General features: G+C 43.8%; 1 protein-coding gene across 1 annotated transcript; it reads right to left on the bottom strand.

Moving 5' to 3' along the window:
* Nucleotides 1–592: 592 nt before the first annotated feature.
* On the bottom strand, nt 593–12268 carry SCN4B (sodium voltage-gated channel beta subunit 4). The gene is made up of 4 exons (XM_033918686.1): nt 12065–12268; nt 4529–4757; nt 1525–1654; nt 593–863 (listed from the first exon to the last, which is right to left on the bottom strand). Exons 1-4 carry the CDS (start codon nt 12266–12268, stop codon nt 779–781), a joined length of 648 nt encoding a protein of 215 aa, XP_033774577.1. The 3' UTR covers nt 593–778.
* Nucleotides 12269–16799: the final 4531 nt, after the last annotated feature.

The raw sequence follows: 16799 nt of genomic DNA, 5'->3' as shown, positions 1-16799 counted from the left end.
TGAGGCAATGAGAAATAAATAAGTTATGAGTGCCCTTGGGAGAACTTGAATTTGACCGAAGGTCTGTTGGGTCCTAGCCCGTTACTCTAATTGTTAAATCAATGTTTCTTAACCCAGCCCTCGGGGCACTCCCAGTCAGTCAGGTTTTCAGGATATCCACGACATATAGTTTTGCATGCACTGCCTCCCGGTTTGTAAATCTCTCATGTACATGTATTTTGGATATCTTGAAAACCTGACTGGCTAAGTGTACCCCGAGGACCGGGTTCAAGAAGCACTGCACGAAATCATCCCGATCCTAGGCTGCAAAATTCCCACCACAAGAAGGAAACCTGGCACGCTGCAGACTGCGGGCCACAGGATTCCGCAGCCCACTTGGAGGACCTCGTAGGATGCCAGAAGAAGGGTTTACGGCAACTGAAGTCACTGTAGATCAAATACAGAAGGTTTGGAAATTCCTGAGTTCTTTCTGCCTCATTGTTTCTCGTCCTGGACACCAGCTTTCGTGCGCCATGAAGGACCAAATGACCCTCTTAAATATGTCAGTATTGCATCCCCTATAGACCTGCTCTGTTCCCCAGATCCATGCATGCTGCTGAGGCTCGGCATCCTTCATTTCTGTGAGCTTGCAAGGATGTTCATATAGTTACCTGATGTGAAGATATTGTTAGCAGATAGAGATCTGTGCCCTGGAGGTTAGAGGGTGTGGTGACGTTATACAGAGGTGCCCCGTTCTTCCCTGGATCTGTTTGCTGCTGCTTATGTTTTCCTGCTTGTCTCATGCTTTTGGCTTCTCTTTTGTGTCTGCTTTGGAAACATTTTCTGTGTTGTCATTTCCAGAGCAATTTACAAGGTATTCCTTCCTGGGAAAAAGCAAAAACGTACTTTACCAGGGGATTGGCAAGCACAAGGGGATCAGATATTCACATGTATGAATACTGGTCCACAAAACACATGGATATACCAGGTGCACGCAGACACACAGATAAACATATTTATGTATACCATGTATAGGGTTACCAGACATCTAGGAAAACCCAGACATGTCTTTGTTTTAGAGGATTATCCAGGTGCCTGGATGGAATTTCCAAAACCCAGCAATTTGTCTGGGTTTTGGAAAGCCCCAACGAGCTCCAGCCACATCTGGAGGGCCTGGAGCATGTGGCAGCAGGGCTGGGGGGGGGGCAGAACATGGCAGGGCTGGGGTAGAACGGGGAGAGGTTTGGGCAGAATTAGGAGGGGATGGAGGCGGAACAGGGCAGGGCCATATATCTGGGGTTGTGCGGCCCAAAATATGGTAACCCTAACCATGTAGTACATATACTATATTACATTAGTATTTAAGAATCACTAATATGCCCCAGAAGGAGTTCAATATATCTACATGCACCTAAAATTCATGCATTAGTAAAGAGATAAACATGAAAAGACAAACACAGTTAGGCCTTCTGACAAAAACACAGAAACATTTTCACACACGACCACATAAAGCATGCAGAATGAACTAGAACTGGTCTCCCTCACTTTTTCTCCTGGTTCTTTTTGATGGCAAAGCAGATAACCTTCTTCAAGATGAAAACAAGAATGAGGAAACCGATGAACCCCCCAACAGCAGCCAGAATGATCATCATCAGAGTGTTATCCTTTTTCACAACTACAGGGAAAAGCAAGCACTTAACCTCGGTGTGCAAGATCCCAGCTTCTAGTGCACATATGCTTTTAACAGCAGCATATTTTAACAGTAGCAGACCTTCATTTAACAGTTTGATGAGTCCAGACCTCATTCCCTTTCAGCCCCACAGAACAGCCATTTGACATAGGATCTAGAAGTAGAGAATGACACGGGGACAAAATTTTCCCCATCCCCCTGGGAACTCTTATCCCCGCGAGTTCTTTTCCTGTCCTTCCCCCATTCCTAGAAGCTCCATTCGCATCTGCACAAGCCTTAAATACTTTAAAATCATAAGTGTTCGAGGCCTGGGGCAGGGAAATTGAGTTCCTGCGGGCACGGGGACAAATTTGTTCCCGTGTCATTCTCTAACTAGAAGATGGAACTTTAGAAACCATGAATGGCCAAAGGTCATCCAAATGCACTACAAGGAAAATAGCATGACAGGTAGTGCAGTGCAGTATCCAAAGGCACTTTTGCCAAAAGTTCAGTTACACCGTGCTGTGCTGAAAAACTGAACTTAATAGCACTTACTCAAATGAGCCTCAGACAATAAAGCAGGACACTAAGTCACCTACTAAATCAACTTTAGCCAAACGGCTTTATAACTGCCAATCATCGGCTCTTCTTGCATTCGGGGGGACACAGTAAAAAACAACAATTTGAAAAAAAAACCCTGCGCTCCTAATAACCCGTATGCAGAGCATGCAAAATGTTCATACAGTTCCAGTCACAACCACAGTGAACAGGAAGTAGTTAAGAATCCTCAGTTCAAATATTTTTTTGTACTTAGCTTTGAAATGCTGATTTCTAACTTTCTGGTTCAAATATTGGTCACCACTATCGTCATCCATAAAGAAGCAATTGTAATTGACAAAGCGACAATTGTAATCCAGTAGCAAAGTCCAACTTCACCCTTTCACAACAAGAGCCTTGTTTCGATAAAAAGTCGATGCTTCAGGAGAAAAGGGCACGAACAACTCCACAAACATCACTGTTGACACCAGAATATGTTCTGCATTCGGGTTATTAGGAGCATAGGTTTTTCTTAAATTATTGTTTTGAGTTTTTTACTGCACTCCCCCAAAATCAAGAGGAGCCGATGATTGGCAGTTGGTAAAGCCATTTGGCTGAACGTGATCTAGCAGTGACATGGAGGAGCATAATTTTTAAAAATATCTAAGTATCTTTTTGGCCTAAGGCCCTAGGCACCCGAAGTAGGCAGCAGGGAATGTCCATTCTCGAAAAAAATGTCCAAAATGTGGGGGGTGGTTTCAAGAATGGCCTACCTGTACGTTCAGGCGTTTAATTGCCCAGACCACCATTATGTCTATCTTTAAGTCTTATTCCTGAAATATTTTTGCCTAAGTCCCAAACAAGACCTTTTAGGCATGGGAGAGATCAGTCCTTTGCCTAAAACCATGATTCTTTAACCGGCATTTGTCATAAGCCCCGGTTAGAGAATCGTGAAACCGTCCCCAACTCCCCCTCCCACCCACGATCATGGCAGGAGGGATGCCAGTTCTGTCCAAACTTACCACAATCCCCCACAACCTTCCCTGGCAGGAGGGATGCTCCGGCTGGCAGGCCTGCCTTCACCAAAATGGCAGGCCTTCTCCTTCCCGGTACATCGTGTGTTGCATCTGTGAGGGGCCTATGGCCTTGATTGGCCCAGGTGTCTAAGGGTCTAAGGCAAGGGTATCAAAGTCCCTCCTCAAAAGCCGCAATCTAGTTGGGTTTTCAGGATTTCCCCAATGAATATGCATGAGATCTATTTGCATGCACTACTTTCATTGTATGTTAATAGATCTCATGCATATTCATTGGGGAAATCCTGAAAACCCAACTGGATTGCGGCCCTTGAGGAGGGACTTTGACACCCCTGGTCTAAGGGATCTGGCCATTCAGAATCTTAGGCTACTCCCAGCCTAAGATTCTGGTTGGCCCAGGTGCCTAAGGCACCTCCTATGGTGATGCTTGCGGGAGGGGGGGTTGGCGGTGTCCAGCAGGAGGAACTGGGCATCCCTCCTGCCGGTGATGCTTGCAGGGGATCACAGCAGGTTCGGGCAGGAGTGATTGAGCATCCTTCCTGCTGGGAAAGGTTGTGGGGGATCACAGCAGGTTCGGGCAAGAGGGACTGGGCATACTCCTGCCGTGATCATTGGGGGGGGGAACGAATTGCCTGGGCCGCTGAACTGATCTCATCAGCCACAATCAGCTCAGCAGCCCAATCTAGAACTTATACCTATTTTGACTTGGTCTAAGTCAAAACGCATAAGTTCCATCCAGGCAACCTGTTAAACTTTTCAGTTATGGCTGCCGGAGGGCTAAGTCTAGGATGGTCCATATCCCGCCTACCTCCGGCCCTACCCACTCCTCCCAAAACACCCTTTTTGCTCTGGGTGCACAGAGGTCAATAAAAAGGCCTAAGCTGGTTTTAGATACATCTAAAACCCAGTTCCATTATCGGTACTTGTGTGACCAAGTCCCAATTTAGGTGGGTTTTTAGACATATTTTCATTTCGTATATGTACCTCTTAGTGACCTGCTTTATTATCTGAAGCTCGTTTGATTAGGTACTGCAGTGCACCAAGATGGGGATGTCAAACAGTCCACGACCAGCCCAAAATCTTCTGACAGGAATTGGGCTATTGTTCAATGTTTTGGTCTACTATTCAGGAAGCTAGAGCAGGAGTAGAATTTCCAATGGTGAAGCCCATGTAGTGAACTGGGGCAACAGATTCAAGGGGCCATAAAATGCCAATGATCTACCATATACTAGGGGCCCTCTCATTCTGTGGGCAGCAACTTGGAAAAGTTGTGTTCTGCTTGTTCCCTGAGTTGAAGGCTAATACTCACACTTTTCGACCACATTAAGGTTGACGGTGGTTTGATGCTTGGCGTTCTTCTCCTTAGGGTTGATGACATGGCAGGTGTACTTTCCAGCATCCACAAAATCAACATTCTTTATCAAGAGGGAGATATTGTACTCCTTTGGGCCAGTTTTGGGGGCCAGTTCAATTTGCTCATTAAACTTTGTCTTCACTTTAGGCAGTACCTGCTTGTTCTTTATTGACCCCTCATAGAGCTATGGAGACGGGGATAGCAATAGAGAGTGCAAAAGAGAGGCCAAGACAAAGGGAGAGATAGTTACAGAAGAAGAGAATTGGAGTGTATCCACAAGAGGGAGAGGAACAAAGAGACAATGGGGAAAATCAAAATGGAGGAAGAGAAGGAGAAAGACATAACAGAAGGAAGGAATAGAGAGAAAAAGGGAAGCCAAAATGGAGAAGAAAGAAAAACAAAGAGGGAGAAAGTAGGGGAAGAAAGAAATAGTAGGTGGTAAAGGAATGGAGAGAGTTTGTATAAAAGGCAGAGAAAATGAGGGTGTGAAAATGATACAGAGAAGACAAAAAACCAGAGCAAGTGTGGGAGGGATGAAAATGAGAGCATCAGAAAAACAGAAAAGGGAAATGAAAGACAGAGAATCAGAGTGAGTGTGGGACGGAATGAGAGCATAATGGCGAAAAAAGAAATGAGACAGAAAGGAAAACATACTCAGCACTTATGTAGTAAATCTGCCATACCATAGCACAGTGGTTCTCAGGGCACATCCAGCACAGCCAGACAGGTTTTCAGGATATCCACAATAAATAAGCATGAGATGGATTTGCATTCCAAGGAGGCAGTACATGCAAATCTATCAGCTGCATATTCACTGTGGATATCCTGAAAACCTGACTGGTTGGATGTGCCCTGAGCAGCACTAACATTCAGAAATGACATAGAGGCATCCTATCCATGACGAGGCATAACTGCAAACGTTACAACCAGTGCGTCTCCTATTGAGAGGCACAGCTGGAAAAATATAGCCATCTGCAATGCTTTTGGTCATATGTACAGAAACTACACACTTGCAGAATAAATATAGAATATGTGACCACAAATTAAAAATAGAAACATGCAGGCAAAAACTGAACTAAAAACTAGAGAATGACATGGGGAAAAATTTTTCCCCATCCCTGTGGGAACTCATTTTACCGTCCCGTCAAGTTCTTTTCCTATCTCTGCCCCATTCCTGCAAGCTCCGTCCATATCTGTACAAGCCTCAAACACTTTAAAATCGTAAGTAGCAACATTCTAGAGCTCAGATTGTGATGTCATAATGCCTCATTCCCCCAATGCCTAAGCTCCATTGTAATCTGCACAAGCCAGTAGCGTACCAAGGGGGGGCATGGGGGTGCTCCGCCCTGGGTGCACGCCCCAAGGGGGTGCACAACTGGCCACCCACCAGAGAACAGGCTGCCGCCGGGGAATAGGCTGCCCCTGCTGCCATCGGGAACAAACCAGCGCTGAGTTCTCCCTCCCTGCTTCTCTTCCCCACGGGGCCGACCAACATGAAGGCTGCCAGTCAGGTGGAGCAGGCCTCATCCAAGGCAAGACAGATCCTAGGTTGCATACGCAGGGGTTTCATCAGCCGTAAGCCGGAAGTCATTATGACATTGTATAGATCCATGGTGAGGCCCCACCTGGAATACTGTGTGCAATTCTGGAGGCCACATTATCGCAAAGATGTGCTGAGATTGGAGTCGGTTCAGAGAATGGCCACCCGGATGGTCTCGGGACTCAAAGATCTCCCGTACGAAGAACGGTTAGACAAACTGCAGCTATACTCGCTCGAGGAGCGCAGAGAGAGGGGGGACATGATCGAGACATTCAAGTATCTCACGGGCCGCATCTAAGTGGAAGAAGATATCTTCTTTTTCAAGGGACCCACGGCAACAAGAGGGCATCCGTGGAAAATCAGAGGCGGGAAACTACGAGGTGACACCAGGAAATTCTTTTTCACTGAAAGGGTGGTTGATCGTTGGAATAGTCTTCCACTGCAGGTGATTGAGGCAAGCAGCGTGCCTGATTTTAAGGCCAAATGGGATCGACACGTGGGTTCTATTCACTAAGCAAAGGTAGGGGAGGGTCATTAGGGTGGGCAGACTAGATGGGCCATGGCCCTTATCTGCCGTCTATTTCTATGTTTCTATGTTCTATGTTCTATGCTCTATGTTTATGCTCTATGTCTATGTAACTTTCGCCACCTGACGTCAATTCTGACGTCAGAGAGGATGTTCTGGGCCAGCCAATTGCTGCCTGGCTGGCCCAGAACGTCCTCTCTGATGTTAGAATTGCCGTCGGGCGGCAAGAGTTGGTTGGCCCCGTGGGGAAGAAAAGCAGGGAGGGAGAACTTGGCGCCGGCCTGTTCCCGATGGCGGCAGTGGCAGCCTTTCCCCGGCGGCGGTGGCAGCAGCATGTTTCCTAATGGCAGTGGCATGGGGGAGAGCAGGGAGAAAGAAAGAAAGAAAGGGGGGGACAGGGAGCCAGAAAGAAAGAAAGGGGGCAGGGTGAAACAAAGAAAGAAAGAAAAAAAAATGGGGCATGGAGAGAGAGAAAGACAGACATAGAGAAAGAAAGGGGGCATGGAGAGAGAAAGAAAGAAGGGGCAGGGTGAAAAAAAGAAAGAAATAGGGCACGGAGAGAGGCAGACATAGGGAAAGAAAGGGGGCATGGAGAGAGGATGAAAGAAAGAAATGGGGCATGGAGAGGGAGAGAAAAAGACAGACATACAGAAAGAAAGGGGGCATGGAAGGAGAGAGAAAGAAAGAAGGGGGCAGGGTGAAGGAAAGAAAGAAAGAAAGAAAGAAATAGGGCATGGAGAGAGAGACAGACATAGAGAAAGGGGGCATGGAGAGAGAAAGAAATAAGGGGGCAGGATGAAGCAAAGAAAGAAAGAAAGAAATAGGGCACGGAGAGAGAGACAGACATAGAGAAAGAAAGGGGGCATGGAGAGAGAAAGAAAGAAATGGGGCACAGAGAGAGAGAGAAAGACAGACAGAGAAAGAAAGGGGGCATGGAGAGAGAAAGAAAGAAGGGGGCAGGGTGAAAGAAAGAAAGAAAGAAATGGGGCACAGAGAGAGAGAGAAAGACAGACAGAGAAAGAAAGAAGGGGCAGGGTAAAAGAAATGGGGCACGGAGAGAGAGAGAAAGACAGACATACAGAAAGAAAGGGGGCATGGAGAGAGAAAAAAGAAGGGGGCAGGATGAAACAAAGAAAAGGTTGGGGGAGGGAATGAGGTCTGGAGGAAAGGAAGCATACAGGAGGCTGAAAGAAGGGAAGAAATATTGGATGCACAGTCAGAAGAATAAAGTGCAACCAGAGATTGATGAAATTACCAAACAAAGGTAGGAAAAATGTTTTTATTTTCAATTTAGTGATCAAAATGTATCCGTTTTGAGAATTTATATATGCTGTCTATATTTTGCACTATGGCCCCCTTTTACTAAACCACAGTAGCGGTTTTTAGCGCAGGGAGCCTATGAGCGTCGAGAGCAGCGTGGGGCATTCAGCGCAGCTCCCTATGCTAAAAAAACACTATCGCGGTTTAGTAAAAAGGGAGGGGGTATATTTGTCTATTTTTGTATAGTTGTTACTGAGGTGACATTTGCATAAAGTCATCTGCCTTGACCTCTTTGAAAACCCGCGGAGTATAAATGATAATTAACATTTTCTCTGCGAACAGTGTGCTTTGTGTTTTTAAAATTTTATTGTTGGTATATCATTTTGACTTGGCCACAAAGGTAAGGGGGAGGGTGGGAGGGGAGCTGCTGAAAGACATCCAGTAATCCTTGCAGGCTTGACTGTGCAGGGAATTATTTTTGTAAAATCATGTTTTGTTATGTGACTGGCATTATTTAGAATTTAATTTCTATGAATGAATAGAATGAAAATGATATAAAATTACTTGCTTGTTTTTATGTGCGTGCGCTGAAGGAAAGTGGAGAAAGAGTGGGCTGAGGACGCTGAAGGGAAATGGGGAAGAGAGAGTGGGGAGAAGACGCTGATTTATAAATTGACAATTGTACAGAATATTGTTTCTTTTTATACTTTAATATAATAAGTCAATATAAAACAATTTAAGGCTTTTGTGGATGGAATCAGGTGGTTTGCGGGGATGGAGATCGAGCTTATGGGGATTAGTCCAATAAAATGGTATTTTCTTATTTCTCATTATTTGTTTTATTTTTATTTGTTAATTTGTAAAGTGGTGATTGTTATGTATCAATTTTTTCAAATTTACATCTACTGTCTTTAAATTTTGCACAGTATTAGAGGACATGTGTTACTGTTTTTGTGGTGTTGTGGTGTTGCATTGTATACAGAGTCTGGTTTCTTGGTGGTTCAGTTTAACTTTTGTCTACATATTTCTATTTTTAGTTTGTGATTATTCCATATTGGGCGAGGGTGTATCTCTGTTCTGTGTCTATGAAAAGAACATAGTTTTCAGTTGGCATTGACTGCAGGATCAATTGACTGTGCGGGATCTGGCTTGTTTAGTTTTACAATGTATGTGTTGGTGTTCTAGTGCTCACTGCTGTGTTTAAGATGCTGCCTTTTCCTAGGTACACTCTTGTTGTGCGATATGTGGATTGTTACTAAAAATCATATTTTTCATATAGAGGGGGGGGTGTCAAAAAATGATGGGTCCTGGGTGTCACATATGTTAGGTACGCCACTGGCACAAGCCTCAAATATTTTAAAATCATAAGTAGCAACATTCTAGAGCTCAGATTGTGATGTCTTAATGCCTCATTCCACCAATGCCTAAGCTCTGTTCTCATCTGCACAAACCTCAAACATATTAAAATCATAAGTGTTCGAGGCTTGTGCGGTTAAGGCAGAATTTACAATAATGGGGCAGGGACAATGACAAAACTCACAGGGACGGGACAGGGAAATTGAGTTTCTGCGGGGACGGGGAAAAATTTGTCCCTGTGTCATTTTCTAATAAAAATTACATGAAAGCAGATGTTGCTTTCAAGTCCAGACTTTCTATTAGACAAAACAGCTGCCTAGCAGCAGATTAGATGTGTGCAACCTATGCAGTTGCATAGAGTGCTGCCACTGTAGAAGCACAGGCGTTTTTAAAGGGATGCTACAGATTGCAGCACTCCATGGTGGACCCCTCTCCCCTTCTTCAAGCCATTCAGGGTGTTTCACTTGCATAGAGCACTGCTGGTGCTAAAACCAGCAGTGCCACCCAGTGGCAGGTGTTCAAATTACAGGCCTCCAAGTCATCTCTCAAAAGATAAAGGAGCAGCTCCTGCACTGCAGGGGCTATGTGGGTGAAATTTACATCATTGCTGCTACCTTATTTGTCCCAGTGGTCCTTTCTTCTAAGCACTTCACAACCTGAGTGGGCAGGACAAGATTAAGGGCTAGATTCACTAAAGATAGCAACTCAATCGCTGTTGGCCGATTCTCTGGCCGATTTTCCAACAGTGATTGATTCACCATCGACTGAATTGCTCAGTGAGTGACTGACACAATGCAGAGCTCTAACAGTAGTGACAGGGGAAGCAGCCTCCTATCACTGCTGTCAGGACTTCTGCTTTTTAAAAAAAAAAAAAATGGAGCAGATGTTCTGCACAACTTAACCATGCACCATCTGTCCCATTATAAAATCACCCTCGTGCTAGCACCCCCGAGCCACCATCCCCCTGACCCCAAAAAGCTGGAAAGGAAGCCCAATCCCTCCTGCCATGAAGGCGGCCACCCTTTCCCTCCCTCCCCCCCAAAATGCAACAGGAGAGATGCCCACTTCCTCCTCCCCAGAAAGACTTCCCCCTCCCCTCGAAGAAAAAGGCAGGATGGATGCCCACTTACTCCTGCCACCGGATGCTCCCTCCACCCTCCAGGCTCCCATCCCCCTCCAGGCCCCCATACCTTGAAGTTGGAAGCAGGCGGTACTGAAAACCTCTCCTGCTCCTCCCGCTACAACACTGGGTCTTAGGCTCCTCCCGCAACATGTGATGCACAGGGAGGGGCCAAAGGCCCTGATTGGTTCAAACGCCTCGGTGTCCTCTCTTGGGAGGGGCCTGAGGCATCTGATCCAATCAGGGACTTCCTTAGGAAGGAGCCTAAGAAAGTTCCTGATTGGCGAAAACAAATGGCCCATCACTCCTTGTGCACTGTCCTCCAGTAAGAAGGAGTAAACAAGCAGCACTTCTTACTTGCTGCTTCCATCTTTGCTGGTTTCCTCTCCAACAGAACTTTCAAATTATCCATTCCAAGAGGAAGATTTTTTGGCCAGTCCTGGATTTCTGCCAGCCTCATCCTGGTGCATTATAGGACCTGCAGCACTGATTTCAATGGATAGAATCATGGAGTGCTTTGAGATGTAAGTTTAAAACCAAGACTGGCCAAAAAGTTTTCTTCTTGGAATGCATAACTTTACAGCTCTGCTACAATTAGAACCACAGGAGTCTCCAGTTATGGGAGCTTAAAATATATTGTGATGGGGCCTACTAAAGGGTTAATCATCCCCTATGTGTGTGTGTGTGTGTGTGCAACATCTTGTCAGATCCACTCCTTAAAGGAACAGGTGTTCATGAGCCAGCAGCATTTGGACCAGTCCATAAATGAATCTCTGCTAGTCCACTCATGACCTTTAAGGGAGCAGATCCAATGGGACACTGGCATGAAGGTTAAATACTGAGGGCTGCGGAGATTTAGGGGTCCAAACCATTTTCATCGCTTACAGCAGAGAGAGGAAATACCATTCTAACCTGTGCTTGGAGGGGGAGGGGCCCTTCTACACTTAGGGGTGTTTAAGAAGTAAATCCAGCTTTGTCAACACTGAAGAAACTGAAATATAAATGCATTTTGTCCCACACTACACACAATATCCAAAAATATGAGATGCTCTTTTTCCAGTGTTAGCCAAAAAAATACTGTAAGACTTCCCACAAAAAATGCAAATTTAAAAAAAAAAAATGCTGTGAATAGAGATAATACACCCTCAAATCATCAATAGCACCAATCAAATCATCAATAGAATCCTGAGAGACACAAAATAGAAAACAATCTAGACCTCTTTCTAAACTTGAAGTCCTGGCAGGTGAGTATAGTTCTCACCTTAGTCCTCAGGACACACCCAGCCACTTGGATATCCATAATGAATATGCATGAGATAGATTTGCATACGATAGAGATAGTGCATGCAAATTTAACCTATGCATATTCATTATGGTTATCCCAATAACCCAACTGGCTGGTGGTCCTCCATGACAGGGTTGGGAAACACTGCTCTAGACCTCTTTCTAAACTTGAAGTCCTGGCAGGCGAGTATAGTTCTCACCCCAGTCCTCAGGACACACCAAGCCACTTGGATACCCATAATGAACATGCATGAGATAGATTTGCATAAAATAGAGATAGTGCATGCAAATTTAACCTATGCATATTCATTGTGAATATCCTGAAAACTTAACTGGCTGGGTGTGTCCCAGGACTGAGTTGAGAACCCCTGGTTCAGATCACAGTTCCCTTCCTCGCACACTCACCGTTGTGAATGTATCTGTACTGTTGTAGGTCCACCAGAAACGAACATTCTCAAAGTCAATGCAGGTGGAAAACAGGCACGGCAGTAGCACATCAGAGCCATTAAGTGCTGTCACCTCATTATTCTTCCCTGCGGATACCTCCAGACCAAGTGCCCCAGATGGGAGAAACAATACTGCAGTAGAGGAAAGGGACAAGTGATACATCGTAATCAGTGAAGTGCTCTGATCTCAGATACCTTTACACAGGTGAAGGGACTTCCCTTGGCTCAAACCCCAGGACAAGGCTGTTGCAGTTGTCTGGGTCTCACCACGTCTGGGTAGGTTAGAACCAACGTTTCAGCCAGATGCAGTGAGATATGGACAACTGCAACAATCATGACACCAGCGGTGGAAACCTAATAGAACATGTAACCCAGAACAAGGTATTTGAGAAACTGTCATTACTTCTCGTAGCCACTGGGTGCCACAATTACTCAAGAAATAAAAGTCAAGTTGTAGGTGGTATGGCCTTTTGGACCAACACCTTACATCTGTGACTACCTTTGGAGAAGTTTGCTCTAACTTGAAAGGGAAGCAGCTAAGAGATGTGCTGAAGATATGATATGAGATACCCGGAAAAAACATAGGAGGCGGGGAAACTTGATAATGAGATACACTTTAAAAACACTTGTTAGAGGACACTGCGGCCATCTTTAGAACTGAGATTGGAGAAAGGTGGATCAATTCCGGCAGTTGTGGTAAAAAAAAATTTTACTTTTTAAGATTATGATAGTAATAGTTAAGTGGCGAAGGCTTACATATTTTATAAATGAATTTAGATAAACAACCTTTTATATTTGTAATAGGGAGGACCCTTGAAACAGCATTGGGCGAAACATGACGGGTCTAACCCTCCCGAGCCGAACAAATTAAACTGAAGGTTCAAGAAAGGAGATTTGTAAAGAACTAAACAGCATAAAACTAAGCTAAGTTATTGCTTTATTTATATTTATTTAAATATTTATAAAAGAATGAAATAAGTAAGCACGGAGCACTTTAAGATACAAATGTAGGGAGAAGTTCAATTATGTAAGGCACACATGCACTTTAAAGCAGCCGAAAAGAAAAAATAAATGTTATAAGGAGCCGATGAGGAAATAACCACGTAAAGCTTGCCGTAATGAAAGGATTTTGAGGCGGTGAGTGGTGGGGCTGAGGCTCATGAAGTTGTTAAAAATTGAATACTTAAAAGTTGTGAAGAGCTCAGAGTAATTAAAAAATATAGTTACAGTTTCTATTCTCTGCGCAAAAATCTATACTACACATTGATCATATAGTGTTTGAAGATATGAGTTGAGGCATTGATGAAAAGCCCTCTTATTCATTGATTATCGAGAGCTTCTTTACCACTATGAATGGTTGGGGAGTCAATTCAGAGCGGTCTCCATGAGCCTCTGCAAAGGTGCTACAATCCATGGGCTCTATACTGAAATACACGGAGCTCTGTGGTGGTGTTACAGAGTTATTACTACTGGCATGATTATACCATATTCCATCATCCTACTTATATGCGAACGTTTATACCAAATCAATTACCCTACGTATATACATATGTAATACTAGGTTTACTATTGCAGCTAAATACACTTTACAGTACTCCCCCAAAATTCGTGGGGGTTCCATTCCAGGAACCCCCGTGGATTTTGAAAAACCGCGAACACGGTTTTTAGGTAGGGGAGATAGGAGAGGGCAGCTGGAGAGGCAGGAAAGGGCAGCCGGAGCGCCGGCGAGTGAAGGAAATCACTCGCTGTATGCTCCAACTGCCTCTTCCTGTACTAAAGTCGGGCCTCACCAATCAAGAGCTGCTTTGGCCAACCCAGGTCCCAAGTACCTAGCTAGCTCCCAAGTAGAAAAGCAGATTTTATGCTGCTTATCCAAAGAATAAGCAGTGGATTTTCCCCAAGCCATCTCAATAATGGCCTATGGATTTCCCTTTTAGAAATTTATCCAAAGCTTTTTTTTAACCCGCTAGGCTAACTGATTTCACCACATTCTCCAGCAATGAATTCCAGAGTTTAATTACACATTGTGTGAAGAAATATTTTCTCTGGTTTGTTTAGCTTCATCACAAGCCCCCCTAGTCCTAGCATTTTTGGAAAGAGTAAACAAGCGATTCACATCTACCCTTTCCTCTCCACTTTTATTGACCTCTATCACATCACCCCTGAGCCATCTCTTCTCCAAGCTGAAGAGCCCTAGCCACTTTAGCCTTTCCTCATAGGGAAGTCATCCCATCCTTTTATCATTTTCATAGGCCTTTTCTCTGTACCTTTTCTAATTCTGCTATATCTTTTTTGAAATACGGTGAGCAGAATTGCATACAGTGTTCAAGATACGGCCTTACCATAGAGCAGTGGTTCCCAAACCTGTCCTGGGGGACCCCCAGCCAGTCAGGTTTTCAAGATATCCCTAATGAATATGCATGAGAGAGATTTGCATATAATGGAAGTGACAGGTATGCAAATCTCTCTCATGCATATTCATTAGGGATATCGTGAAAACCTGACTGGCTGGGGGTCCCCCAGGACAGGTTTGGGAACCACTGCCATAGAGCGATACAAGGGCATTATACCATTTTCATCTTTGTTTTCCATTCCTTTCCACATAATGCCTAAAATTCTATTTGCTTTCTTAGCCGCTGCTGCAATTTGAGCCGAGGGTATCAACGTGTCCTTTTTGCCACCGCTTTTATTTAAAAGAGACCCTAATTTACATATATTTTAATGTACCCCTCATTATTTATAGTACCCCCCTGAAGAAGACTCTTTGTCGAAACGCGGACCGTGTTGGGTCCTGCGTCCCTAGTGGACTAGGTCCTTTAAAGTTTTCATGTGGATTATTTTACTTTTATGTGGATGATTTTATTTTATATGGATGATTTATTGTACCTTTGGAACTTTGACATTTTTCAAATAAAGTCCATTTAAGGAACATCGTCATTCCACAGAGTTTCTTATGGTTTCTTCTTTAATCTCAAAAAACAGATCATATCAGCTTATATTACCAAAAACTTCACTGGCTGCCATTCGAAGCTAGAGTACTATTCAAATTTGGTTGTATTTGCACCACCTTATCTTTCTTCCCATTTTAGATTCTATACTATTAATAAAAGCATCCGAACACCAGGTTAGTTTTCTTTTCCCTCAGTAAAAGCATGCTGCTACAAAAATTTTTGAGATAGGACCTTGGTATTCCAGGTCGGAGTAATGAACTCATGTCTGAATGTCCTTATTTCCCCTTTCCTTACTTATTATCAATTTTGGAAAGATCTTAAAATTTATCTATTTAAAAAATATGAAATAAAGAATTGATGTTAATCTTTATTCCATAAATCCTCCTAACTTCCTATTTGATTTTTTAATTATTTGTACTGTCAATTGAATTGCGAAAACTTCTTTTTTTAAATAGTTTTATGATGCTGAAAACTTCTCTGCTTGATGTTTTATCATTCTGAATGATGTAATTTCTATTCTTAATCGATGCCCAGTGAATTATTATTGTGAACTGCCATGAACTGATGGTTTGGCGGTATATAAAAATAATATTATTATTATTATTATTACCTGCACATATCCAGTTATAGAATTGCCCTTCAAAACCGGCCATCCAGTCTACCCAAGTGCAATTAATCCAAGGGACTGATCAGATTCTGGGTGTCTGGGACTACTGCAACATGAGATAACTGGAGCATGGTTGGCACTGCTGAAAGCCGGCACTACTGCAATGTGACTTTACTGCAGTCCAGCTGGCACTGCTGCAATCTGAGATCGGTACAACATGAGATTATGGCATCGTGGCTGGCACTGCTGAAAGCTGGCACCTCTACAGTTTGACACTGCTGCAGCACGAGGCTGCAGCAGCCAGGCTAGCGCTTCTGCAACGGGATGACCTCAGCGCAGCACGAGATTTCTTCAACTTGGCGGGCATCGCTGCAACCTGGCACCACTGCGGTCTCAGTTCTGCTTGGGTGGCAAACTGTAATCTTCTAAAATCACTGATCTACATTTAGCCTGCAGTTGTACCTTTTAAATTCAAACGTTCCACTTTTAAATCATGAAAGAAAAGAAAAAAAAAAAAAAAAAAGCTGAAATGCAGTCTGCTCTGGCTTGAGGGCTTGAAGGGCTCCAGAATTATAGCAAGGGGTTTAGGGGACCTGAATCTGTCACTACTTTTGCCTTTATCCGATGTAGTGGGAGGAGGAAAATATTTCTGAAAAAAAGGAAAAACTATGAATTTAACCTTCCAACCCTTTTTCCTAAACAAACAGTTACTGGAGAGGACAGAGTAGATTATGATAATATGAATAGCATCACTTGTCTCCATTTCGTGTGAGATACACTTCACTACATAAACGGACCTTGTCCTGGGTCCTTTTCACCCTTTCATTGCCTCTGCTGGCTCACAATCTCTATATTACAACCATAATGTAACTTTTCCCAATTAAAAGCGTGCACACTTTACGCATCAACAAATATTCACAAGTTTTGTTTCTTTATTAGTTGGACATAGGAACATGCTACGATTATAACAAATCACAGCATTTACTAGTGAATGACTATTAAAAAATTGTTCCTTTCAGGAAGGTGTGGGATAGGCAAATGGGATTTCTTAGAGAGAGGAAGAGATAATGGTTACTGCGGATGGGCCATTTGGCCTTTATCTGTCATCACGTTACTATGTTTCTATAATCATAAAG

This window comes from Geotrypetes seraphini, chromosome 13, assembly GCF_902459505.1.
Source record: "Geotrypetes seraphini chromosome 13, aGeoSer1.1, whole genome shotgun sequence".
Classification (NCBI taxonomy): Eukaryota; Metazoa; Chordata; class Amphibia; order Gymnophiona; family Dermophiidae; genus Geotrypetes; species Geotrypetes seraphini.
Note: the sequence above shows the minus strand (reverse complement) of the source record. Positions and strands in the feature narration are given on the sequence as shown.